General features: G+C 36.5%; 1 protein-coding gene across 5 annotated transcripts in view; it reads right to left on the minus strand.

Moving 5' to 3' along the window:
- The window catches only part of REPS1 (RALBP1 associated Eps domain containing 1), a gene marked incomplete at both ends in the record, with an annotated part of 89301 nt that overhangs the window by 37722 nt on the left and 24027 nt on the right, over positions 1-27552 (minus strand). For all 5 annotated transcript variants that reach the window (XM_080699770.1, XM_080699769.1, XM_080699768.1 and 2 more), the window contains 7 exons: positions 4959-5113; positions 7730-7793; positions 8082-8244; positions 8759-8883; positions 9408-9561; positions 9680-9876; positions 11508-11631. In XM_080699770.1, coding sequence (XP_080555896.1) covers positions 4959-5113; positions 7730-7793; positions 8082-8244; positions 8759-8883; positions 9408-9561; positions 9680-9876; positions 11508-11631 — 982 coding nt within the window. The remainder of the gene's footprint in view (positions 1-4958; positions 5114-7729; positions 7794-8081; positions 8245-8758; positions 8884-9407; positions 9562-9679; positions 9877-11507; positions 11632-27552) is intronic.

Here is a 27552-nt window from a genome sequence, read left to right on the forward strand (position 1 = left end):
TGGATGTATATGACCACTATCTGTGTATCTGTGTGTAGCCTATTTTACTAAAAACTTTTGGATGAATACAAGAGATGTTAACAGTGACTGTGACTAGTTTTTTTTTTTTTTTTTTTTTTTGGGTTTGGAGAAGGAACCCAGGGGCACTCGACCTCTGAGCTACAGCCCCTGTCCTATTGTCCTATTTTTTATTCTTTATTTTTGAAACAGGGTCTCACTAAGTTGCAGAGGGCATCACTAAGTAGCTGAGGCTGGCCACAAACTGTAATCCTCCTGTGTAAGCCTCCTGAAAGCTGGGATTACAAGTGTGAACCACCACTCCCTGCAATAGTGACTAATTTGTAGCAACCAAGGTTGATTCAAATCTGATTTACATAGATTTCTAATAAATTATCAATGAAAAGTTTGATGTCTCTTTCCTTCCCTGGCTTTTAAAAAATTCATATTAGAGGTACGGCAGAGAGTTTGGGGGACCTATGCTTTGCACCCTAGAAAGAACAATAAAACATATGCCCACATTTACTATATACACTAATGTTTGGAGAGGAAGGCAGGGAGCACAACCCTTTCCTTCTTGTGGCTTCCTAGATACTACAAATTTGTTTATCTGAGCAGTGTGGTATGGAAACAGGAAAGTTAAAAAACACTTGCTTATTCATTTAGTCATTTGAAAAATGTTAACATCGACTTATGTATTCAATTCACACCCTGGGAGGTGCTGACATCTAAGGAACAAAGCTGATCTATTTACTCCTTCCCCCAAAGCCTCTAGTCTAGGGGGAGAGAAAGGGCGATGTATCAAATAATTACAAAAACAAGTGTAAAATTGCAACCATGCTACACTGCACAAGATTCTTTGTAGATTTAAGATGTACAGCATCTTGGTGTTTGTTTTTTCCTTAAGATATACTACTGTAGTAGGTAGCTTAATCCTTTTCTTTTAAAGAAGATAAATATTCTTAGTTAAACATTCTTTCCTGAATTCAGCTTTAGAAGCTATTCCTGCAGGTGAATTTTTATTTGCTTTCTTTGGTAAGACAAAAAAAAAAAAAATCAAGTTTCTCATTCTATTTTCTTTAGCTGCCAAATTCAGTACTGATACTGTGTATTAAGTATCTGAATTTAGCTCTATGTAAATGCTCCTACGTAGGATTCTCTTTATTTTTATTTTGAAGCAGTCTCGCTAGTTGATCAGTCTCACTACTTTCTGAAGTTTTCTTGAACTTGTGATTTTCCTGTCTCAGCTTTCCAAGTACTGGTATTACAGGCGTATGCAACCATGCCCAGCTATCTACGATTCTTTTTGTGTGTGTGTGGTACTGGGGTTCCTGGAAACCCTTCTACCTCCGGGCTATACTCCCAGACCTATCTTATACTTTTATTTGGAAACAGGGTATCTTAAGCCAGCGTGTCTGGCTTCCAACCTGCAGGATACTCCTGTCTCCGCCTCCCAAGTGTGGGAATTACAAGCATGCGCCACCATGCCCGGCCTATGATTCTTAATCATTTATCTTGTATCTAAACCTATTCAAATGATGTTGGAAAAATATATATTTACCTCACCCATGTTTGCATGCCTATGGAAAGCAAGCTTCTTACTCCCAGGAGTTGTAATTCAAGTCACCACTGATCTCCATGTATCTGCTTAAGAGGCTGACTGGCTGGCGACTGATTTAGATGGTGCTGGGGACAGTACCCAGAGCCTCAAGCATGTAAGACAAGCATTCTGCCACTGAGTTACATCTGTGCCCCTGAACAGTTTTAAACTCCAAGTATAAAACACTTATACAAGTAACATTTTGGTATGTACCAATGTCACAAAGTTAAAGACAACAAGTTGCTATATTTAAAAGGCAGAAAATTATTTTTTAAAAAAAAATCTTAAGGCCGGGGGTGGTGGCGCACGCTTGTAATCCCCGTGCTTGGGAGGCGGAGACAGGAGGATCGCGCAGGTTTGAAGCCAGCGGTGCTGGCGTAAGAGACCCTGTTTCAAAAATATAAAATAGGTCTGGGAGTGTAACCTGGAGGTAGAAGGGTTTCCAGGAACCCCAGTACCACCAAAAAAATAAAAAGAATAAAAAATAAAAATAAAAAAAATCTTACTTTGAAAATGGTTTATTATTAGCATTAATTCATTCAATGCTTGTTTATTCAGCAATTTAGTGCATGCTTGACAAAGTGTTAGGTACTGAGGATACTGTAATGAATATAATACATTTCCTTCTCTCTCTCCTTTTCTTTCTTTCTTTCTTTCTTTCTTTCTTTCTTTCTTTCTTCCTTTCTTTCCTTTCTTTCCTTTCTTTCGTTATACTAGGGATTGAGCCCAGGGGAATCCTACCTTTGAGCTAGACTACATCCCCAGCCCTATTTTTAACTCTTTATTTTGAAACAGGGTCCTACTAAGTTGTGAAGGGCCTAAGTAGCTGAAGCTGGCCTCAAGCTTGTAATCCTCCTGTCTTGGCCTGCCAAGTACTGGGATTACAAGTGTGTGCCACCCTGCCCGGCACATTTCCTTATTTTTTGTGAAGTTCAAAGGGATAGTGGTATAAAGAGAGGAGAAAAAAAATAAAAAAAACAGAATTTAGTGTGACATATTTCTTGATAAAAGCATGTAGAAGATGCTATCTCAATCAAAGGAACTCTCTTTGCCTGCAGTCCAAAAAGCTCTACAGAGGGGATAACTGTGGTCAGTCAAAAGAAACTATTTAATTATTTCTTCCTTGTGAAGTTCTAAAAACACAGTTATTTATAATGGGTTTTATGGATACTGACTGGTACATAGTATCATAGGACAATTTCTATATTCAAAGAACTCTGTCATATAAATCTTGGGTTTATAATGGGTAGAATAAAAAAGATTATTTGTATTGTTTCTCCTCACCCCAGAATTAACAGAATTTCAAAATGTATTAAATAGATGAAGCATATCTCAATCTGTGTGGTCAAAATGTTTACAATTTGATAGAGAACCACCTATGATGTTGGAAGGGGGAAAAGTAACTTCTTAGTCTGTGACACCTTTAAGATTACAGTTGAAACAATAGTACAGAAGCATGTAGGCCAAAAATAAGCCTCTGATTAACAGATGTGACCAGTATAAGTTAGCATTATATTCTGGCAGTAGATGAAATTTACAAAGGAACTGATTTTATTTAAGTTAAATAAAGGATAAAAATTATAGGCTACTTACATGCAAAAGCAAGATTTACCTATCTGAATGCAATACATGACAGAAATAACGCCTCTAGAAAATGATATAAAAGATTAAACTTAAATTATTTCCTTTCACCACTACACTATCAGTTTTCAGTCTTATAAAAACTCTAGCTACAAGACCCAATTTGGAAAGGGGGCTGCAAATCAAACCCAGGACCTTGCATATATGAGGCAAGTGCTCTACCACTGAGATGCATTTCTAGCCCAAAGGCCCAATTTTTAAACTAAACAAAAGCTAGAGTTATAGACAAAAACATTTATTCTTTTGGCTACTATCAGATGAGTTAAATAAACAATGAATTTTTTTCTTAAGTAGGTACAATCAGAATACTTTGAAACAAAACTACCTTAACAAAGATACCTAACTTTTAACTAAAATTGGTGGTTAACTGCTATTTCATAATTACCTGAAACAATAAAATCCTAGAATTCTCATAGAAAAATATCCCTTAAATTTAATCCATTCTCCTCTCCTCCCTCTCTTCCCTTTTTAGGAATTGAACACAGGGAATTCTACCTCTGAGCTATACTCCCAGTTCTCTTATTTTTTTAAATTTGAAACAGAGTCTCACTACTTCTGAACTATATTTTTTATTTTGAAACAGGGTCTTGTCAAGTTGCTGAGGGTCTGGCTAAGGTGCCGAGTGAGGTTAGCTTCAAAGCTGAAGTCCTCCTGTCTGAGCCTTCCAAGTACTAAGATTACAGGCATGGATCACCACACGTAGCTAATATTAAGTATTTTAATCAATCCCATGGTTGATAAAAGGTAAGTGCCTAAAATGTGAATGGCACAGATTCCACCTCTTAGGTGGAGAAACAGAAGAAAAAAGTAAGAGTATATGGTTAGAACTTGACCAAGGTCACAGGCATAATTAGCAAAACCAGAGGCACACTCAGATTCTTGACTCCAGGCAGACTGTTATCTTGGTGACAGTAATTTCATACACATGATTCTTTCTGTATAACTTAGATAATAAAATCAGACCATACACATTTTTAAGTTAAAGAGAGGTTACCCATTTGAAAGCCAAACTCTAAGTTCCTCATTAGAAGTATAAAATCCCTTCCATCATCATATCTCAAGAGAATTTATACAGAAAAACTAAAATTAATTAAGTTAATCTATGATGTGACCTTAGATTTCCCTTCATTCATTCAGAATTCAAGAAATATATACTAATTTTTACCTGATGTTCTTTTTCCCTTTAAAGTAGGCTAATAGTGAGTATGACCAGTTAGCATTCTTGTTAACAAAATAGTATTGTCTAAAATCAAAATCAAAATTACCAGATTTTCTTAAGTCTTCAAAAAAGAGTTTGGCATTTGAAAGGAAATGCTTGTGATTGCAAAAGTCTAATGATGAGCCAGATTACTTCCCTTCAACAAATTAAGATGCATTAAAAAGAAAAAACTGTTTGTATGAAGACAGATTACTCATTTCAGAAAAATGTAAAGCAGTTATAATGTGCAAATTAACAACACTGTGAAATGCTCTTCAAATTTCAGCAAGTCACAAGTAAAAAGACAAAGCAGTGACATATATATGTATTTCTATTTTTAAGGTTTATCGAATAAAACTAAGTTCAATCTATTCATGTTATCCTAGTGGCATATTTATATGCTTCTGATGAAATGTCTAAGCTATTTAAGAAAGTTTTAACATATATTCTGATTTTGTTTCCAGAATCAAGAATTATATTTACCAAGGTATGCAGCTAGCTCCCTTTGGCTCCCAATCTTACCTGCTGAATCTTCCAAATCAATGAGTTTGGGCATTAAGCTTTCAGGGAGTTTTTCTGGTAAGTCATAGCCATTCTTCCTAGCAACCACCAGATGAAAAGCGGCACAAAACTCATCCAGTGTCAACGCACCATCTTTATCAAAGTCTGAGAGTTCCCTAGAAGACAAACTTATTATGAATATAATCACATTCTGCTTTGGATCCCTTATTTCTCAAAAAGATGAAAGAGAAATACTTTCCCCAAGGAATCTAAAAAAGACGAAAGAGAAGTACGTTCCTCAAGGAAGCACAAAAGCAATGTATTTTTTTTTGTGTGTGTGCGTGTGGCACTGAGGATGGAATCCAGGGCATTCTACCTCCGAGCTGTACCCCAGCCCTATTTTTTATTCTTTATTTTGAAACTGGGTCTCAGTGAGTTGCAAAATGCCTCAAGTAAGTACCTGAGAATGTCCGTGAACCACCATCCTCCGGTCTCAGCTTCCTGAATTCTGGGATTACAAACATGGCACCACATCTGGCTAAGTAATGAGTTTTAAATATCCAACAGACGAAAAGATGTGTAACAAAGCAACTACATTTAAGTGTGTGTGTGTGTGTGTGTGTGTGTGTGTGTGTGTGTGTGTGCCTGTAATCCCACTGCCTCAGTTTCCCAAAGATGGGTATTCAGAATGTGCCACTACACTTGGCTCTGAAATATTAATCACAGAATCTAGGTGAAGGGCATCTGGGTATCCATGGTACGATTCTTTCAAATTTCCTATATTCTTGAAATTCTTGTAATAAAATGTCAAAAAAATAGTCCTGATTAAAGTCACCAGAAAATTACCTTTAGATTGTGTGTATTTCAGTAATGGAGTTCAGTTAAAGGTGTATAAAATAAAGCAATGGAAATCACTTAAAATTTTGTTTTCACTGTTATCAAAGTATAACATATAAGTACATTAAAGCACTGAAGAGAACTATAAAATATAAAAATGCAGCCCTCCACACTGCCATTTCCTAGATGAAAGGCAACCATTTTTGTATTTATTTCCTTAAACTATAAAGAACATGCACGTATTGCCACTTCTTGATTTTCCAGTTTTAAGCATTTATCTACCTACTTCCTATTATAGTACTGTATGGTATTAAAAATACATTAACATGCTGGGCATGGTGGCGCACGCTTGTAATCCCAGCACTTGGGAGGCTGAGACAGGAGGATTGCATGGGTTTGAAGCCAGCCTCAGCTATTTAGTGAGGCTCTCAGCAACTTAGTGAGACCCTTTTTCTAAATAAAGTATAAAATAGGTCTGGGAGTATACCCTGGAGGTAGAAAGCCCCTGGATTCCACCCCCAGTACTGCCAGAAAAAGGGAAAAAAAAAATCAACAAAATTTAGAGTATAATGATACAAAGCAGAAATAATATTTAATTTGTCATCATTGTTGTACTGGTAGTTGAACCCAGGGGGTTCTACCTCCAAAACACATCCCTGACCTTTTTTATTTTAAAATAAGGTTTCACTAGGCTGGCGTGGTGGCACAGGTTTGTAATCACAGTACTTAGTATTGCAGGTTCACAGCCAGCCTCAGCAACTCAGTGAGGCCTTCCTCAATTTAGTGAGACCCTGTTTCAAAATAAAGGAATCAAACAGGGCCAAAGGTATAGCTCAGACATAGAATGCCCCTAGGTTCCATCCCCCAGATCCCTCCAGTAAAACATACACAACAAAAGAAATAGGGTCTCACTAAGTTACTGTGCTGGCTTCAAACTTGCAATCATCCTGGCTTCAGCCTCCTAAGTACTGAGATTATAGGCATGTGTCACTAAAACTCTTTGATAATTGAGGGGGGGGGTACTGGGAATTCAACCTAGGGGCAATCTACCTCTGAGTTACACCCCAGCCTGATTTTATATTTTATTTTGAAACAGGGTCTCACTAAGTTGCTGACAGCCTCCCTAAGTTGCCAAGATTAGCCATGAATCTGCAATCCTCCTGTCTCAGTCTCCCAAGTACTGGGACTACAAGAACACACCAGTGTTGATTATTGTTTTTAAAAAGTAATTGCGACTGGCATTTGTTTTCTAGTGGCCAATTCCAACTACATGCAGCATCTAGAAAGTAATAGTGTGTGTTTGGCATGGGAGCTAAGCACTATTTCTGAAACTTTTGGCTTGACATAAAAATTACTAAACTTGTCTATAGCTATACCACCCTGAATGTGGCTGTTTTCATTAGAATTTATTTAAATTGATAAAAACGAAAAGAGATAAAACCATTTAGTCTAGCTTTTATTCCATTCACATATTAGCAAGAAAATAAAGAGTTAATATAGTTTGAATTTTATAGCTCACCAAAAGTCTATACCAGCATCACTTATTATTATTATTATTGTTATTATTATTATTATTATTTTTTGCGGGTCTGGGGTATAACCCAAGAGGCATTTAAGCTCCGAGCTACATCCCCTGCCTAATTTTGTATTCTTTATTTTGAAACAGGGTCTCACTGAGCTGTGAAGGGCCTCACTAAGTAGCTGAGGCTGTCCACCAACTGCGATCCTCCAGTCTCAGCCTCCCAAAAGCTGGGATTACAAGCGTGTGCCACCACGCCCGGCCAGCATCACTTATTTCTTTCTTAAAGAATTAGAGAGAAAATGGCAATTGTAAGATCTTCCTGAGTTATTTGAGAACAGTTTTGAAGAGGTGAGTCTCATTGTTTATTTTTTAAGGCTTTGAAATCTACCTGCTAGAAACAACCCACATTTCCCAACTAATATACCACACTTACCAAATATGAGAAAGTTCAAGAATAGGAAGCTTTGATTTTGTAAAAAACTCTTTAGCTGCAGATCCTGAAATATTAAAACAGTGTTGTTTAATGTTACTCTGATCTGTACAGATCCAAGAACAGAATGTGAAGATTAAATTTCAGACTTTTTTCATTGGAAAAAAGGTAACCTTATTTTGATTACATCATTTTTGGTTCCCAGTGATTAAAAATTCTTTTTAGAAAGATAATTTGAGAATTAGTGGTCCTTTACAACTAAATTCTAGGACCAATAAAATACTGTCTTTGAGATTATGAAATTGAGACTTTTATTATGTCCCATCTAAAAGAACTTCTGTTTTCAACAACTCACCTGGAATAAATCCGTTTAGATCAGGCTGAATGGTTTTAAACTGATTTACATAATACTGTCTTTGTTCATCTGTTATTTTCCAGGGATCATCATAACTACTGGATTGCCTACGAATTTCATTGGCAGTTGTAGCTGAGGCTACAGTTCGTACTGTTGTCTGATCCTGCAATAAAACATTTTTTCCTCAGTACAGTGATTGTCTATGATTACATGGACCAAGATTGCTAGGTTATTTATCCTTGACAGAAAAATTAATTTTTTGCAGATATTTACAATGTAAGAAGTCATCAACAAATGACATATTTGTTATAGTCAAGTTTATTGAAATGTTTTTTGTACAATGATTATAGAAATGTATAGAATGGTAGCAATTATGTAAGCAAAAGAAAGCTATGAAAAATGTCCAAACAAAGCCAAGCAAATATATTCCCAGATGCAGAAACCTTTCAAAACTTCACTAAGGAATTAAAAACAGAAATAAAATCAGCCAAAACCTGTAGTGAAACATCCAGTGAAAAAAGACTTGAAAAACAGCACAGAGCAGAGTTCTAGATTTTTTTTTTAAGTAAGAGTGAACTTGCTTTTATAAAATCAGCAACAGCAAAACATAAAAACAATGAGTGCAGCGATACTCTGAATGAAGCAAATAAAACTGCAATACCAATAAAATGTCACACCTGGACAGAAGCAGGATGCATGGTTAAAAGAGTACTGGTTGGTGGAGTATCTGCAAAACTGACCCAGTTTTCTTGAGGTGGAGGTGGAGAATGCCCGGACCACGCTGCATCACCAGCAGAAGAAACTAAAAGGAAATGGGTAAACAAGCTGACTCATAATTAAGTAAACTACCCACAGCTATTATAAAAGTTTTTTTTCCAATGAAGTCACTTTTCTGCATAGTTAATATGTGCTAACAAAAAGTTTTCTTCCAAACTCTTACTCTGAAGAAATGCAACAATTTCCAAAGAAATATTTTCTGTTTAATTAAAAATTATATCCTACTTTAATCTTTTTAGTTGTTTTGTACTTGCTTCATCAATACTAAAACTTACATAACATATAAACACTATTCTGGGAAATGATTATTCATTTTAAATTCAAAGACTCTGGTAGCCATAATCCTCTGTCTAAGCCTCATAAATACATGTAACAACTACTTTTCAAAGCAATATATCTACTTGCAAATTTTCATAATTACATTTGCTTTAACTTAACCTAATTTATATTTAAAAATCATCATAAAGGCAACTCTTCAAAAAATGTTATTAGAAGTCCTTCCATTTATAGCCCGAAATAATTGGATACTTAAAAACAATCTAAAAATACCTGATTGTGCTTCACCAAAAGGAGACCAAAATGGCCCCGCTCCCGCAAGAGGCCTCTCACTATTGCCCCCACTGGAATGACGATCGTGCTTCCTCCAGGTATGGGGAGAGGTGGGTGGGGACTGTTCTGGTGAAACTACTGGGGAGGATGGTTCCTAGAAAAAATGTTATATTACTTAAAACTTTAAGAAGACATTTAATTATTAAGGTACCAACAAAGGTTTAGTATCAACATCTACACAGGACTAATATCATATACATGCATGTAATTACCTGCTGGTCTGCAGACGTACGAGGCTGAACCGTGTCATGGCTTACGGATCCCTTTTTTACTTGCCCCCTGCCAGGCGGAGGGGGGATCACACCAGAATAAGACCCTTGATTTTCAGAATCTGAAGAATATGAGGCTGCATGTCGAGATTCTTGTTCATTCTTTGAAGCAACAAATCTTGGCAGAGGAAGATCCTTTACTGTTAACAACAAAAGTAATTATGGGCTGAGTATTCCTTACTCAAAATGTTAAGAGTTTTTCAAACTTTGGAATATTTGCCTGTAATAGCACCCTGTAAAGCAGGGTGAGCATCATTAATCAGAAAATCCCCAATCTGAAATGTTCAAAATCCAAAACTATTTGGACATAATTTAGATTAGGAAGGCTCAACCTATATTCCTTTAAAATCATAATGGCATTCTTCATCCCTTTAGTTTGGCTAGTATCTCTTCTACAACCAGGTAGTCTATACCTAATTTTAAACAGAGGAGAAAGAAAAAACAAAAAACAAGAACTTCTCCACATGCCAGTTATAACTCTTATTTGTAGACTACAAACAATACAATGGCAGGAGAAATTTTTAGAGAAAAGTATATTTCCCTCTACTACATGATTAACTCTTTATCTTTTGGGGATGCTGGGTAATGGACCCAGGACTTTGTACATGCATGTTAGGTAAGCACTCTACCAATGACCTACACCTCAAACGACCCCTTGGCGATCTCTTTAGAACCTCAATTTATGAAGGAAGAAAACAATTGGGTTTATTCAGTGCATATATAATTCAAAATTACCTGAAATGAATGTAAGCTTTCAACACTAGAAGAGTAAGGTGTGGCACAGCAGCAGTCTACAACCTCTGTTAACCTCCAGCTAACCAATACATTGAGCTAATACTTAATAAAACTATAAAGAACTTGATATTATAGAATGCTTCAAATCTTCCCTTTCCCATTTTCTCTAAGAAATCTACAGAACCCTCCACATATAAGCACCTATCTTTGTAGAATATCATCTTTCATATCAACAAGCCTCCAACTAAATGATAAACAAATTAGCTGAGGTGGCACTTATACAGTAGTCAGATATCTGTAACTAGGTTTTAGTCTGCCAATATTTTACTATTGTCTCTATCAATTAAAAAGTTGAGGCTTGCCAGGCATGGTAGCGCACGCTTGTAATTTCTGGGCTTGGGAGGCAGAGAAAGGAGGACCGTGCAGGTTCGAAGACAGCCATGTTGGCTTCAGAGACCCTGTTTCCAAATTTAAAAAATATAAAATAAATCTGGGAGTGTAGCCCAGAGGTAGAAGGGCTTCCAGGAACCCCAGTACCACACACACACACACATACACACACAAAAAAAGTTGAGGCTAACTGATACTTTATTGTAAAATGGGGCCTTTATAATCTTCCCAAACCAAAAACAAAACCCAGCAAATATATAAAACACTATTTTAGAAAAGAAGCCATATATAAAGATGGTCATTATAATTTATCCTTTACCTTGATAAAATTGCCTAAGTTCTTTCTAAATAATTTTTAGTGAATTAACTCTGAAATTGCCATCTGAATATATATTATCAAAAATCTATGATGTATATACCCTAACAAGATATATTCCTTATAATATATGCTATCAATAATATATAACATATAATATATAACATATTTCTAATATTCTCAAGTAAGACACAGATAGGGAGAAATAGCTGATGAAATTTTAAAGTCACAAATGCCATTATAATATTAGAGAGACTCAAGAGTTCCGCTGACTTTATTTGTAATTAGATAATTGTTTTCATTTCAGTTACTGGAATATTGCATATTTACCTGTATTTATACTTTCCACTCTTAATGGAAAACCAGATTGGGCAACAGCAACAAGTTTCAAAGCAATATAGAACTGACTTCTTCCAAAATAACCAAGTCTTTTTGCACCACAAAGCTCCATAATCTATAGAAGAACACATTGTTAACATTAAGATTTATGGCAAAAATTCTCCATTCAAGAATAAGCAGCTATCCAACTTATTTGTGACTTCTCCAAAATGTTTACCCAACATGGTTTAATACTCTCAACTGACAACTAACTCCCTCAATTTTCTGGTTCATATGTCTGAAAACAAAAAGACATTGGTTTTACAATAAGATTATTATTCTATTTGTCAAAAATCCATGTAGCCAAGTGTGGTGGCGCATGCTTGTAATCTCAGTACTTGGGAGGCTGAGACAGGAGGATCCCAGGTTCATAGCCATCCTCAGCTACTTAGTGAGACTCTGTTTCAAAATAAAGAATAAAAACTAGGTCTGGGGGTATAGCTCAGAGGTAGAATGCCTCTGGGTTCAATCCCCAGTACCACACACACACATGCACAAAAATCCATGTAATGAGAATTTTTATTTTATTAGAATGTTTTATCTTAAAAGCCACTTTTTTGGGGGGAATATCCACACTCTTTGTCATAAGCACTGTGAATAAAATGGTGTCATACACCCAACAGCCTATTATGCTGCCATCTTATTTACTAGTCATAAAATGATGTAACAACATGGAAGAATGCTAGGGCTATATTAAGTGGGAAAAAAGGCAAGATATATAACATAACTTTAACCACATAAACACAAATTTTAAAAGTATAAAAATCTTATCAGCTATTTTGTTAGACAAGATTAAGAGTAGGTTTCTTCCTCCTATTCTCCTAAATACATTTAGACACTCCTAAATGCATTTAAAATGGCTATACTAGTTTTTTTTTTTTTTTTAAGGTTTTGATTTTTGCTTCTTCCTTTTTTTAAGCATGAAAGGTTTCAAGGGCCTAGTCATTTAATAAGTATCTCTTAACTGTAAGTATCAGATTCAAAAAGGAGGTTTCAGATTGTAAGTTTAATAAAATAAGAACTAAGTATCCTTGTCATATATCTAATAATTCAAGTTCTTGTATATTAGATCTGTTTCCTTTTTCCTAAGTTTAAATGAAGACGAAGTGCGTTTGAAATATTGTTGGTATTAATTCTGAACTATTTATAGAATTGTAAAAAGCACCTATCAATTTTATCACATTTGTTTACACACTTGAAAAGATCAGTCATTTTTGTCTTATTGACTCATCAGCAGAAAAAATTCCTGATTCTGCCACTAAGGGGCATGAGGGGCTGAGAAAATTCAAAAGGGAAAATAGCAGGTTAACATTAAAGGAAGAAAAGAAGGCAGAATCAACAAAGGCGGCAACAAAGGCCTGCAGGTATTTTTACTGTGATTATTTTGTCCTAATCCACTATTTTCTGCCCACCTGCCCCTTCTTAGGAGACATTTTAGATACTGTGAGTATCTAAAACATTTTCCTATATTTTTCCAAATAATCTTTAGATCATTTGTTAGAATAAATTGATGTTTTACTTGTGATGGCAATTTAGTCTTTTTCCAAACTTACGATCATCTGTAGTGCTTTGTTACTAAGCATGATGCTGGCTATCACTCTAACAAGTTGGTTGTGTATTTCAGCTAGTTTTACTAGTCAAGAAATTTTTCATCTCAAATATCCAAAAACCACAAATTGATTGTATTCATGTGTATTCTGGGTAGAAAATTGAAAGATCATAATTTTTCTCTGTGGTCCATCAATATTAATAAGTCTATTATCAGACTTCATAATGTGGATCTATCCTTTGATTCCTGGAATGAGTTCCATTCAGTCACGCTATTACCCTTTCAAATAACATTTATAAAATTTTAATCACAAACTTGAAGAACAAACTTTTTTTTTCCCATTTAGTACTAGGAATCAAACCCAGAGTTTCTCGAATAGTATGCAAGCATTTGATCCCCAGCCCAAAATTAAAGAAAAAAAATTGCAACCTGTTTGTGCATCATGATAAAGTTGGCTTCATTGCAGGGGTGCGAGGTTGGTTCAATAAATGTAATTTATCACTTAAATAGAACCAAGAACAAAAATTATATGATCACCTCAATTGATGCAGAAAAAGCATTTGATAAAATCCAACACCCATTTACGATAAAAATACTGAAGAAACTAGGGAGAGAAGGAATTTGACATTACAAAGGCAATATATAATGAGCCCTTGCCAACATCATGCTTAAGAGAAAACAAAGTGTTTCCTCTAAAACCAAAAACAAGACAAGGATGCCTGCTATCATCACTTATTCAATATGATTCTTGAAATTCTAGCCAGAGCAACTTGTCAAGAGAAGAAACTGAAATGAATATAAATAAGGAAAGAAGTAAAATCGTATGTTTGCAGATGACATGATTCCATATATAAGACAAAAAAACACAAAACTTCTAGAGCTGATACACAAATTTAGTATCCAGTTACAAAATAAACTTAGAAAATCAATAGTTTTTCTATATATCAACTACAAATCCACTAAAAAAAGAAATCTGGAAAACAGTTCTATTCACAATGCTCACCCAACAAAACATATAAACTTAGGAATAAATCTAACCAAGGAAATAAAAGACCTCTACAAAGAAAATTACAGAACACTGGGGAAAAAACCAAAAGATATTCTTGGACAGGCAGAATATAAACAAAACCAAAAAACTAGATTCAACATAATCCCTACTAAAATATCAATACCATTCTTCACAGAGCTAGAAACAATGGTCACACAATTCATATAGAAGAAAATACTCAGGATAACCAAAGAAACCCTAAGCAATAAGATCTACACAGGAGTCATCAAAATACCTGATTTCAAATTATAAACAGAGCTCTAATAAAAGCCTAATTGTATTGGCACAAAAAAAGACCAATGGAATAGAAGATATAGAGATAAAATCCTCTTATAAAACAAGTTGGTTTTTTTTTTTTTTACAAAGGTGCCAAAAACATATACTGCAAAAAAGACAGCCTTTTCAACAAATGGTGTGGAAAAACTGTGTATCCTTAAGTAGAAGAATGAAATTAGATTTCTATTTTTCACTTGCAAGATGGATAAAAGAACTGAGTGTGGTGGCACATGTCTGTAATCCCAGTACTTGAGGTTTAGAAAAGAGGATGTCAAGTTAGGTTCAGGCCAGCCTCGGCAACTTGACAAGACTCCATTTCGAAATAAAAAATAAAATAGGGCTGGGGGAATAGCTTGAAGTAGAATGCCCCTGGATTCAGCCTCCAGTGTGTGTGTGTGTGTGTGTGTGTGTGTGTGTGTGTGTGTGTGTGTGTGTGTGTAAATATATATATATATAAAATCAAGCTGGGGGTGGTGGTGTGCGCTTGGGAGGCGAAGACAGGAGGATTGTGCAGGTTTTTTTTTTTTGGTGGTACTGGGGTTCCTGGAAGCCCGTCTACCTCCAGGCTACCCTCCCAGACCTATTTTTTATTTTTATTTTTATTTGGAAACAGGGTCTCCTAAACCAGCGCGGCTGGCTTGGAACCTGCGCGATCCTCCTGTCTCTGCCTCCCAAGCGCGGGGATTACAAGCGTGCGCCACCACGCCGGGCGATTGCACAGGTTGGAAGCCAGCCGCGCTGGCTTAAGAGACCCTGTTTTCAAATAAAAATATAAAATAGGTCTGGGAGTGTAGACCGGAGGTAGAAGTGTTTCCAGAAACCCCAGTACCACCACCAAAACCACCACCACCACCACCACCACCACCATCATCATCATCATCATCATCATCATCATCAAATACCTAATAATTAAACCAGAAACTTAGGGCTAAATATAGGCACTGATAGAGACTTCCTCAACAAGAATCCTGGAGCACAAGAAATACAATTGAGAATCATTATATGGGATGCCATTGAATTAAAAAGCTTCTCTGCTGCAAAGGATAGAATTAAGAGTTTGAAGAGAGAGCCTACAGAATGGGAGAAAATCTCTTCCATCTCCTCCTCTGATAGAGCACTAATATCTAGACTATATAAGAATTCAAAAAATTTAACACAAAAAAAACTAATTTAAAAATGGGCTATTGAAAGCCAGGTACGGTGGTGCACAGTTGTAATCCTAGTACTTGGGAGGCTGAGACAGGAGGATCATGGGTTCACAGACAGCCTTAGCTAATTATGAGGCCCTCTGCAACTTAGAAGACCCTGTTTCAAAATAAAGAATATAAAGGAAAAAAAAATAGGGCTAGTGGTAGAATATTCCTGGGCTCCATCCCTAGTACCACAGGAAAAAAAGGGGGGGCTATTGAATAGATACATGCACGTGTGTGTGTGTGTGTGTGTGTGTGTGTGTGTGTGTTTTACTTGGGATGGAGCCCAGGGGCCTTCTACCTTCAGGATACATTCCCACACCTATTTTATTTTTTATTTGGAAACAGGTTCTCACTAAGTTGCTAAGAGTCTCACTAAGTTGCTGAGGCTGGCTTCGAACCTGTAATCCTCCTGGTTTTAGCCTCCCTACTACTGTGATTATAAGCATGCACCATCACGCCTTGCTGAACAGACAATTTTCAAAAGAAGAAATACAAATCGCCAACAAATATCTGAAAAAATGTTTAACATTAACAATCAGGGAAACACAAAGACTATACGGAGATTCCATATAACTCCAATTAAAATGAAAATCATCAAGAACACAAATAATAATAAATGCTGGCAAAGATGTGAGGAAACAGGAATACTTACACACTGTTGATGGGATTGTAAATTAATTAAACCACTACAGAGACCAGTATGGAGTTCCTCAAAAGACTAGATTTACTTTTTTCCCTCTATCTACTATGAAATAGAAAAAAAAAAAGAAAAAAAAAACTGCTGGGGGTGTGGCACTGAAGATTGAACCCAGGGCCACTTTACCTCTGAGCTATTCCCAATTTTTTTTTTTTTTTTTGAAATGGGGTCTTGCTAAATTACTGCACACTATCTTAGAACCTGAGATTTACTTATCTCAGTCTCCCAAGTACTGGGATGAATGGTATATATATCACCATGCTCAGCTGTCAAATACTGTAAATAGATGAGAAATTATTTACCCCATGAAGATATGTAAGAACTCGCCTAAGCCAGGCGTGGTGGCACATGCTTGTAATCCCAGTACTTGGGAGGCTGAGACAGGAGGACTACAAGTTTGCAGCCAGTCTCATCAACTTAATGAGGCCCTCCACAACTTAGTGATACCTGTTTCAAAATAAAATAAAATGGGGCTGGGGAGGGGGTGGAATGCCCCTGGATTCAATACCAGTATCACACAAGGAAAAAAAAAAGCACCTACTTAGGACCAGGATAATATGTATCTCTGTTAATTCAATGTTATTTGAAATAAACTAAGTTTTCTATTTCTAAAGTATTGAATAATTTCCTAGAGGATCACTAATCACTTTTAGATTTTAAAAAATCCATTTTATTTTTATTTAAATTTTTATTGCACATGTGTGGTACTAGGGATTGAATTAAGGGGCATTCTACCTCTGAGCTACACTCCCAGCCCTATTTATTTTTATTTTGAAACAGGGACTCACTAAGTTGCTGAGGCTGTCCTAGAACCTGTGATCTTCCCTGTCTCAGCCCTCCAAGTACTTGGCTCAATTCTAAATTTTGAAATTTATTAGTTTTGCATCAAAGTGATCTTATAATTCACCTCTACAGTAATTTCCTCAATCTTAATTTTGCATATTTCTGTGGATGCTCACTTTCTAGCATTTACCTGATCATGAGAAACATATGGAACATTTGTTATGATAGATTCCCAAGACTGCTTCTATTAGATTTCTAACTCATCTAGGAAACCCACACCCAGAGCCAGTAGGTGGTTGTTAGTATATTACTGATAGCGAATGAAAACTATTAAACTTTATTTTCTTAATGTTATAAAATTTACATGAATATGGTGAAATATATAAAATGATACTTAAGGATATGAAATTTAAAGTTACTACAGTTTCCATCAGAATGAACAATTCATTTCATCCATCCCTCTAATATTTTTCTACTTATCTATAACACACAAGTATACTTATGTAATACATGCATTTCACACAAACCGGGCCATATTACTTATAATTTTATCATGTGCTACTCAAAGATCTTTCTATATCAGCATATATATATATATATAGGTCTCTCATTTTCTTACACAGCATTCCACTGTGTGGATGTTCCTATCACAAATTAACCAGTCCCCTACAGGAAGTTTTAGTTTTTTCCAGTTTTCTATTACAAATAAGTATTTTTTGTGCCCATATTGCTGTGTACTCATACAACTGTGGGTCAAAATTTTGGAAATATATAATTGATACTTGGAATTGAACCCAGAGGTATTCTACCTCCGAGCTAAATCCCTAGCTCTTTTTATTTTTTATTTTTGGTGGTAATGGGGTTCCTGGAAGCCCTTCTACCTCCAGGCTACACTCCCAGACCTATTTTATTTTTGGAAACAGGGTCTCTCATGCCAACGCGGCTGGCTTTGAACCTGCGCGATCCTCCTGTCTCCACCTCCCAAGCGCGGGGATTAAAAGTGTGCGCCACCACGCCCGGCTTATTTTTTATTTTTGAAATGGGGCATCACTAAGTTGCTGAGGCTGGCCTCAAACCTGCAAATCCCCATCTCAACCTCTCAAGTACTGGGATTAAAAACATGAGCTGGCATACCTAGCTAGAATGTGCTTTCAAACATAACATAGTTAAGTACTGAAAACACTATCACTGGGCGTGGCGGCACATGCTTGTAATCCCAGTACTTGGGAGGCTGAGATAGGTCTCTTGCTGATCCCAGGCCAGCCTCAGCCAAGACTGTTGGCTCTGTTTAAAAATAAAAATAAAGAGTCTTTGCTTCAAAATAAAAATAAAATAGGGATAGGGGTGTAGCTCAAAGGTAGAATTCCCCTAGGTTCAATCCTCAGTACCACAGACCAACAACAAACAAACAAACAAACAACAACAAAAACATTGACTATAAATGCTTTACTGACAGCACAGAATCTTGGCTGCATGATCAGATGAGAGAGGAAGGTCAATGTGTTCATTAGCTTTATTGGTTTCACAGAGAACTGCCAGCCCTAGGTAAATTGGTATTGACTAACTTTATAAATGTTCTATTCTACCATGTTTACCAAAAAGCCACTGCTACTACTAAAAAGATTGTAGTACACTTAAGTAGCTGAACAGATGACCATAGCAAGAGAATTATTATATCACTCACACAATAGTTAAGCAAGGTGAGAGCTCAGAACCAACATCGTTAAGCACTAACAAGGATTTTATTATAATGTTGTGTATGTGTGCTAGCTAGGAATCGAACCCAGGGCCATATGTGTGCCACACACATGCTCTACAACTGAGCTAGACACTCAGCCAGATTGTATGAGAAGCCTTCTTAAATATAAGATGTTCTCATGTCTTCACACTTATTCTGAACTTCAGTTTAAGCAACACATATTAGTACACTGCACTGTATCACAACTATATATTGGGAGGGACCTTTAAGAAAAAGTCAAATGTTTTTCTTTCACATAACTGTAACTGAATAACACTGTTAAGAGTTTTTTCTTTGTAATATTTTGTGACTATTTCTTTGTTTCTATTGTATCATTTTTTCTCTATCAGCAGTCAGTAGTTACCTCTCTTTGCTTGTATGCCATGGGTTTAGAAAAAGAAACAAAATTTTTTAAAAGACCCAAAGAACTTTCCAATGAACAAAAGACATGAGCAACATTTTTTATATGTGAATATACAAATACATTAGTGAAAAAACTAACATTTATTGAAGACACACAAAAGAAATAGTGCTAAGTGCTTGAAGTGTTCCCATATAATCCTTAAAAATAATAAAATGGAATTGGAACTAGCATTTTACAGAAAAAAGAGAATCAGATTGACCAAGTAACTTCCTAAGGCCAAAGGGCCCAACAAAAGGCAGTCATAATTAAAATGTATGCCCTTGTTTCCTACCACAACATGCTTTGTTCTTTTATGTTGACAATGAAAGAATAGTTACAGCACAGGAACCTTTTCTATTCTTATGCTGAGAATGTGAGGATTCACAGAATGCTAAGAACAAGGTGTACAAAAGTTATTTCTTATTTAAGGTGAGAAAAGATTGAAATAGATGCCCAATTACCTGTATGACCTTGAATCTTGAATCTATTAATCATAGAGCATAAAAATAAAAAATGAAATGAAGAATATATTAAAACATACATAATATTGAGAGATGTAATCATTCTAGTAAGCTGTCAATCTCTCTCTCCTAAATAAATTTGTGTGTGGGTGTGGGGAGAGGGTGTTAATGGGGATTGAACCCCAAGGCATTCTACTTCTGAGCTACACTCCACCCTCATGTTTGTTTTTGAAACAGTTTCACTAAGTTGTGGAGAAATTGCTAAGTTGCTGAAGCTGGCTGCAAATCCATCCTCCCATCTCAGGCTCCCAAGTACTGGAATTGTAAGCATGTGCTACCATGTCTGGGTTCCAAAATAATGTTTTATGAAAAAGTATAATAAAATATAACACAAAGTAATATCCTCCTTTTTCAGTCATAGATTTTAAAAATGAGGTGATTTGACTGCTTCAATTTTTATAAAAATTCTTCAGGTCAAATGGAAGTGACATTAGACATGCTACCTTCTTTGATAGCTTAAAAGCCTGCACAACTTGGTTTACCTATATGCACAGCACTGGCTGGCCAGTCACCGTAATTTCTACTTGTTCTACTAACTTATTAGAAGAGACTCTATAATCCTCTGTTACTCACTAAGCTTTGGCGACATGGGAATACTTATAATGGAGATTCATATCTACTGTAAAGTAGGGAATAATTAAAAAGGAGTACCCACTATTTAGGAAGGGTGTTTACTTGTTATTTCACTTAATGCTCAGAACAATCCTCTAATTTTAGGCTACTCCCCTCCCCCATTTCATAGGAAAAGAAACTGGGGTTAGTTAGTAAGGGGTTGAACCAGATTCAAAGCCAGGGCAGTCTACACCCAATGTCTCTGTCTCTAGCTTCCTCCAAGGAATAGCTAGACAACTCTAACAGCAATATGTGTATAGAGCAATAGTTCCAAATTTTATTCCAAAGAATATCAGCCAAGTTAAAAGCTCTGTAGTGAGCCCGGCGTGGTGGCGCATGCTTGTAATCCCCACGTTTGGGAGGCCGAGACAGGAGGATTGCACGGGTTTGAAGCCAGCCTCAGCTTAGTAAGGCTCTCAGCAACTTAATGAGACCCTGTTTCCAAATAAAATATAAAATAGGTCTGGGAGTATAGTTCGAAGGTAGAAAGCCTCTGGGTTCCACCCCCAGTACCACCAAAATAAAGAAATTAAATAAATAAATAAATAAATAAAAGCTCTGTAGCTGAGAAAGCTGAAGTAAATTTTAGTCCCTTTGGATATTTCAGAATACATTTTTAGTACATGTGAATCACTGAAGAATCTTATAGTCCAGAAACCTATTTTGGGCTTAATAGCTACTACGAGCCTTTGGAACCAGTAGTAGTACATGTATTACATGCTCTGCTTAATGCTTTGAGGATGAATGCTGTAGAATAAAGCAATGGTTCGCAATCCTTTTGGTTTCAGCATCCCGTATGCTTTAAAAAAAGTACTAAGAGCTTCTTCCAAAGCTTTTGTTTCTGTGGATTATGTTTACTAACAGTTACACTACATTATGATTTAAACCAGAAAATGTGAAAATGTATCCATGAATTTATTTTTGCGGTACTGAGGATGGAACTCAGAGGCATTCTACCTCCAAGCTACACCCCCAGCCCAATTTTTTATTCTTTATTTTGAAACAGGGTCTCACTGAGTTGCAAAGGGCCTAAGTAGCTGAGGCTGTCCACGAACTGCCATCCTCCTGTCTCAGCCTCCCGAATGCTGGGATTACAAATATGTGCCACCACGCCTGGCTCATTAATTTACAACCAAGAATAATCCTAACATATATAATATGGATGTATAAAAATATCTCTCAAAACTTAAAACAATCAAGTGTTTCACATATGCCCGGATTTTATTAATGTATAACTTAGAAAATTCTTTTATTTCTTCTATATTCAATTTACTTTGCTTTGCTTGAAGGATAAAAGGAAACTAACTGTTCACACAGAACTTCAACTAGTGGTACTACCCTAAAGGTTAGTTTCAAGGATAAGCCTAAAGCCACATCAATAAGCTTTTGCATACTCTTAACAGTAAAATCCATTTGTGTCTTGGTAAACTGCATCTACACTGACCATTAGTAAGTTAACAGTTTACTGAGTTATGAAAACTTTCCAAATGTAACACGTTTTATTTATAAGGGTATTTGCAAAATCATTTACTAATATCACTAATCTCACAAGAGAAGTCATTAAGTACTGGGAAGCAGTCAAGCACACATGACAGATGAAACTTTTCTAAAGTTCTATTTTTTTTTTTTTGCAGAAAACTTGAGTTTTATCATTAGCAGTAAGCCCTATCAGCTATTTTCCTTTAAGTGACAGGTGTACTTTCTACATGTTCAAAAAAATATCTGCCCAAACCCTGCCAGCTACTCTTTTAAGAAAGATGAGCCGAGTGTGGTGGCACATATTTGTAATCCCAGTGTTTAGGAGACTGAGAGAAAGTACCAAAGGTTTGTGGTGAGTTTCAGCAACTTAGCAATGTTCTCCACAACGTGGTAAGACTCTGTTTCAAAATAAAAAATAAAACAGGGCTAGGGATGTAGCTCAGAGAAAGAATTCTCCTGAGTCCCATCCTTAGTACTAAAATAAATAAATAAATAAATAAATAAATAAATAAATAAGTTTCTATTTATAAAATAAATGAAAAAAAAAAAGGCCAGTTGATTAGTTAAGTTAAACTAACCAAGTGCCGGGTGTGGTGGTGCACGCTTGTAATCCCAGTGCTTGGGAGGCGGAGACAGGAGGACCGTGCAGGTTTGAAGCCAGCCTCGCTGGCTTAAGAGACCCTGTTTCCAAATATAAAATATAAAATAGATCTGGGAGTGTAGCCCGGAGGTAGAAGGGTTCCATTCCCAGTACCATTAAAAAAAAAAAAACTAACCAAGTACTTTTCCTTAAGACAACCATCATACTTCAGCAGAGAACAGGAATTTTTTATGCATACTTACCTTTTTAGTAACACAAAATATTCAAAAGGTGTATGCTTAGAGTCAAAATTTAAGATTTAATAATTTCTATTACTACATGAAGGTCATACTTAAAACTGGCTTCTTTACTACATGGCAGTTCAGAATACAATGCTGGTATGGTATGGAGCTACTGCCTTGATTTGTGCTAAAGCACCAGTCTTTTTATTTATTATTATTAGTGGTGCCTGGGTTTGAGCCCAGGGGCACTCTCCTACTGATCTATCTCCCCCAGATCATTTTTTTTTTTTTTTTTGGAAACTGGTTTTCACTAAATTGCCAAAGTCAGCCTTGAATATGTGATCCTCTTGCCTCAGTCTCCTGAGTATAGCTGGGATTACAAAGGCATGTGCCACCATGCCAGGCTGAACCAGCAGTTTTAACCATAACTACTTTCAGAACATTAATGTGTCAATACAAAAAAAAAAAAAGGCAGATAATGTCTTACTTGTTTGTTATTTGGGGCTGGTGATTGAACCCAAGGGCAATCTACCTCTGAGCTAGATTTTCAGCTTTTTATTTTTTATTTGGAAATAAGGTCTCACTAAGCTGCTAAGATCTCTGCTAAGTTTCTGAGGCTAGCTGTAAACCTGTGATCTTCCTGTCTCAGTCTCCCACTAGGATTACAGGCATGTGCCACCCTGCCCAGCCTAATGTCTAGTAAAATCCTAATGAAAATAATTTGACTTTATAGAAATAAAGGGTTGCAGATCAAACTTTGAAAAATGGTAGAGTATACTATTTCCTACAGAGCAAAAAAAAAAAAAAATCCACATACATACTTACATACATACATACATACATACATACATATATAGTGATGGAAGGAACTCGGTTTGATGTCGCCACTGTTGAACCCCCACCCACTCCCTTAGACCAGCCACTAAAAACCTTGTCTATGGATATAAGGCAATATAAAGTGGTGAAAGTGGCAATATGAGGAAAGTAATAAATTATGGAGTTCAAGGTAAAGAAAGCAGCTGCTATCAGACCGTCTCCAGATTTCTTTTTTTAAGTTAGGTATCTGGACTATTCCATTCCCATCTCCCCACTCCCCCATACTGGGGATTGAACCAAGAGGCATTCTACCTCCAAGCTACACCCCGAGCCCAATTTTATTTCTTATTTGGAAACACTGAGGATTGAAACCAGGGCAGTTCTACCTCTGAGCCATATTCCCAGCCCTATTTTATATTTTAGTTTGAAATAGGGTCTGGCTAGGTTGCTGACAGCATCGCTACATTGTCGGAGCTGTCTTTGAACCTGCAGTTGTACTGTCTCAGCCTCCCAAGTACTGGGACTACAAGCATGTGCCACTATGCCTGGTTTCCATTCCAAGTTTCAAATGCACATGGACTCAAAAAAATATGCTGACCAGCCAGCACTTGGCAACTTGATGCCCTGTTTCAAAATAAAGGCTAAAAGTGCATCTCAGAAGTAGAACGTCACTGGGTTTAATATCCAGTACCATATACATACACGCAAAAAGCTGAGCAAACAAAACATTTGGGCCTATTTGCACATTTTGTCCCTTAGGGTGTTCTATAATTAATACTAGGACAACTGCAATAAAATAAATGACAAAACTGCAATAATGCCTTTTCATATCATCCAGCAAATAGCTTGTAAGGGTAGGATAAGAAACAAGTTTTACAAAAGATAATCATATACAACAGGCATTATTAAACTATCCTACTTATACAATGGTCCGAACAAATTTCATCTGCCTGTCTCTGGATGCCCAGAATAAACTTACTCTCTGGTCATTAATAAATTATTATGTATCTTTACAAAAGATCTTACCTGGCAACATGACTCAAAGTACTGAGAGACAAGTGAACAGTACCCAAGGAATATTAATTTCTAAAATATGCATCACCTCATCTTTCACTAGGGTGCCAGGTACAATCCTTAAATGCACATTCCAATAGTGTAAATTCTAAAATACCTCTTCGCTTTGATCTTCTCCAAGTCAAGACTGCTCCTGCTCCACGGCCTTTCAACTCTGCCGTTCCCTGAGCATGTTTTCCCCTCGGACCTGTGGGTGGCTGGCTGCTTGTCATACAAGTCTTAGTTCAAATGTCAGAATCTCAGACTCTTCCTTGAGCACCTTATTGTTAACTCACTGTAGTTTCCAAAAGAATGAGACTCCAGAGAGTAAGACCACTTATGATCTCAGCACCTAGAACAACTGTTGAACAGGGCCAATTTATGTTCTATTTGTTGGTTGGTTCTGCTGTAGTCAGTCTCTACACACAGACTACCAATTAAAATCCTAAAGCACAACTCCAAACGATGTTATTATGAAGAATAAACTTCTATGACTAGCGTTCAAGGCTCTCCATACTATAACCCAAACTTCCAGTTTTACTTAAGTCAATCCAGTCCAGGCTTTCCTACCTCTGTATTTTTACTTTTCTCTCTCTCATAAGATCACACTTTAACCTACATTTGTCCATTACAATTATACCTTCTATCCAGCTTAAGATCCTTTTCCTTCCTGTAACATTTTTAAATTAAATTTATATTGGAATATAAAAATTATACATATTGAAGGGGTAATATGGGATGCTTCAGTAAGATAGATGTATAATGTTTAAATCCAGCTAAACATACTTATCTCAAGTATTTGTTATTTCTCGATGGTAAAAACTTTCAAACTCCTAACTTTTGAAACACGCAGCTCCTTACTGGCGGATACAGTCGCCTACTGCGTAGCAGCACACCAGAACTTACTGCTCCCGTCGCTTAGATTCCACGATAACCTTTCCTAGTCCATCCTCTGTACATGGTCAATGTCTGCTGAAGGGAACTGCTTCCGCCTGGTGCCAGTGTCCCAGGATTTCTCACTCACTCACACTTATCTTAGCCAAAAGGTTGAGAAGCGAGAGCAAATTCATTCTATTACTCTTCGCCTGCAAGAACTCTCTCATACTTGGAGAGATCATCTTTACCATTTCTTTAAAAATTAAGCTTTTTCAAGTAATAAACATTGCTTTGTCCAATGTAGTTTGGATTACACCTGATCCATGAATACTTTTATATCATCTTAAGCACTGCAGGATGTTGTTACAAAGAGAACAAGTCAAGGAAAAGTCAAGGGCAAAGAGGACAGTGGAAATACACTGAAGACTAGTTATTCTGAAGTGGCTTTATTTTCTTTCTGCTGTCAAATCAGAATGTTTTTAGCTTTTGTGGACACACTAAACTTAAATATTTCCTTTGTTATAAAAACAATTTAAATACTAAGCATGCCGGGCGTGGTGGCGCATGCTTGTAATCCCAGCACTTGGGAGGCTGAGACAGGAGGATCACGAAAGTTCGAAGCCAGCCTCAGCTACTGAGTGAGGCTCTCAGCAACTCAGTGAGACCCTGTTTCCAAATAAAGTATAAAATAGGTCTGGGAGTTTAGCCTGGAGGTAGAAAGCCCCTGGGTTCCATCCCCAGTACCATAAATAAATAAATAAATAAATAGCACAATCCAACAAATAAGCATATAACTCATAGCTACTGCTGCATGCCTGATCATGTTTATCTTCCTAAATGACTTTTGCTATCACTTGGGTGACCAACTCCACTGTCAAATCCCATTTGAACTCAGGTCTAACATGAAATGCAATTGGACTAAGCCTTTTGAGATATTTACCAGTTGTAACAGAGCAAATATCTTACCTTCACTAACTTCCTTGTCCAAAATCTTAAATTGCTTATTGCTTTGCTTTTTATTGCAAACCTGCTGGTCAAGAACACATCGTTTCTTTCCTATCTCCTCCTATGATTTTATCTTAATAAATATAAAATGAATGGGCAGGCTCCTGGGGGGTTTTCTTTTTTCTTCTTTCATCTCAACTCTTATCCACAACTCCCACTTTATGTTTTAACCATTTTCCTACTTCAGTGAGGGTTAAGTTTTCCAAGTCTTTCCCCAACAGTATGTTTTTAGATAAACTGTCAATATGTTGTGAGACTGAGAAAGGATGTACATTATTTTACAGAGCAGCTTCAAAATACTTGATGTATAAAATTTGTCACAGAATAAATACTATAGCTAAATAGCAACACTAGGCTTTTTGTGTAATAAAATACAGAAATATTAGAACCATATACATAAAAAAGTTTAAGATAATGTATATGCTAGTTACCTCAGTTTAGCTATTCCACAATATATATTGTTCAATACAATATAAACAACTGGGCGTGATGGCACACCCCCATTATCCCAAATGGGAGGCTGAGACAGGAGGATCGCAGCTTCACAGCCAGTCTCAGCAATTTGGTTAAGACCCTGTTTCAAAATAAAGAATTAAAATAGGACTAGGGGTTTAGCTCAGAGGTACAGAGCCCTTGGGTTCAACTCCCAGTACCACAAAAGAAAAACAAAACTATATGTAATATAGTTTTTGTCAGTTTAAAAATAAAAATGGTCAAAGAAAAGAAAAATATTAGATAAGTACCAATTTGCTTTAATATGAGCCGGGCATGGTGTGCAAGCTTGTAATCCCAGTATTTGGGAGGCTGAGACTGGAGAATCACAGTTTGCAGACAGCCTCAACTACTACTTAGTGAGGCCCTTTGCAACTCAGTGAGACCCTATTTCAAAATAAAGAATAAAAAATAGGGTTGGGAGTGTAGCTCAGAGGTAGAATGCCCCTGGGTTCCATTCCAGTACTACAAAAGAAAAAACCCAAACCACAATGTTTTCTTTCTTTCTTTTCTTTCTTTTTTTTTCTTTTTTTTTTTTTTGGTGGTACTGGGGGTGGAACCCAGAGGCTTTCTACCTCCGGGCTATACTCCCAGACCTTTTTATATATTATTTGGAAACAGGGTCTCACTAAGT

The sequence above is a fragment of the Muscardinus avellanarius genome, assembly GCF_963383645.1.
Source record: "Muscardinus avellanarius genome assembly, chromosome: 8".
NCBI classification, from domain to species: domain Eukaryota; kingdom Metazoa; phylum Chordata; class Mammalia; order Rodentia; family Gliridae; genus Muscardinus; species Muscardinus avellanarius.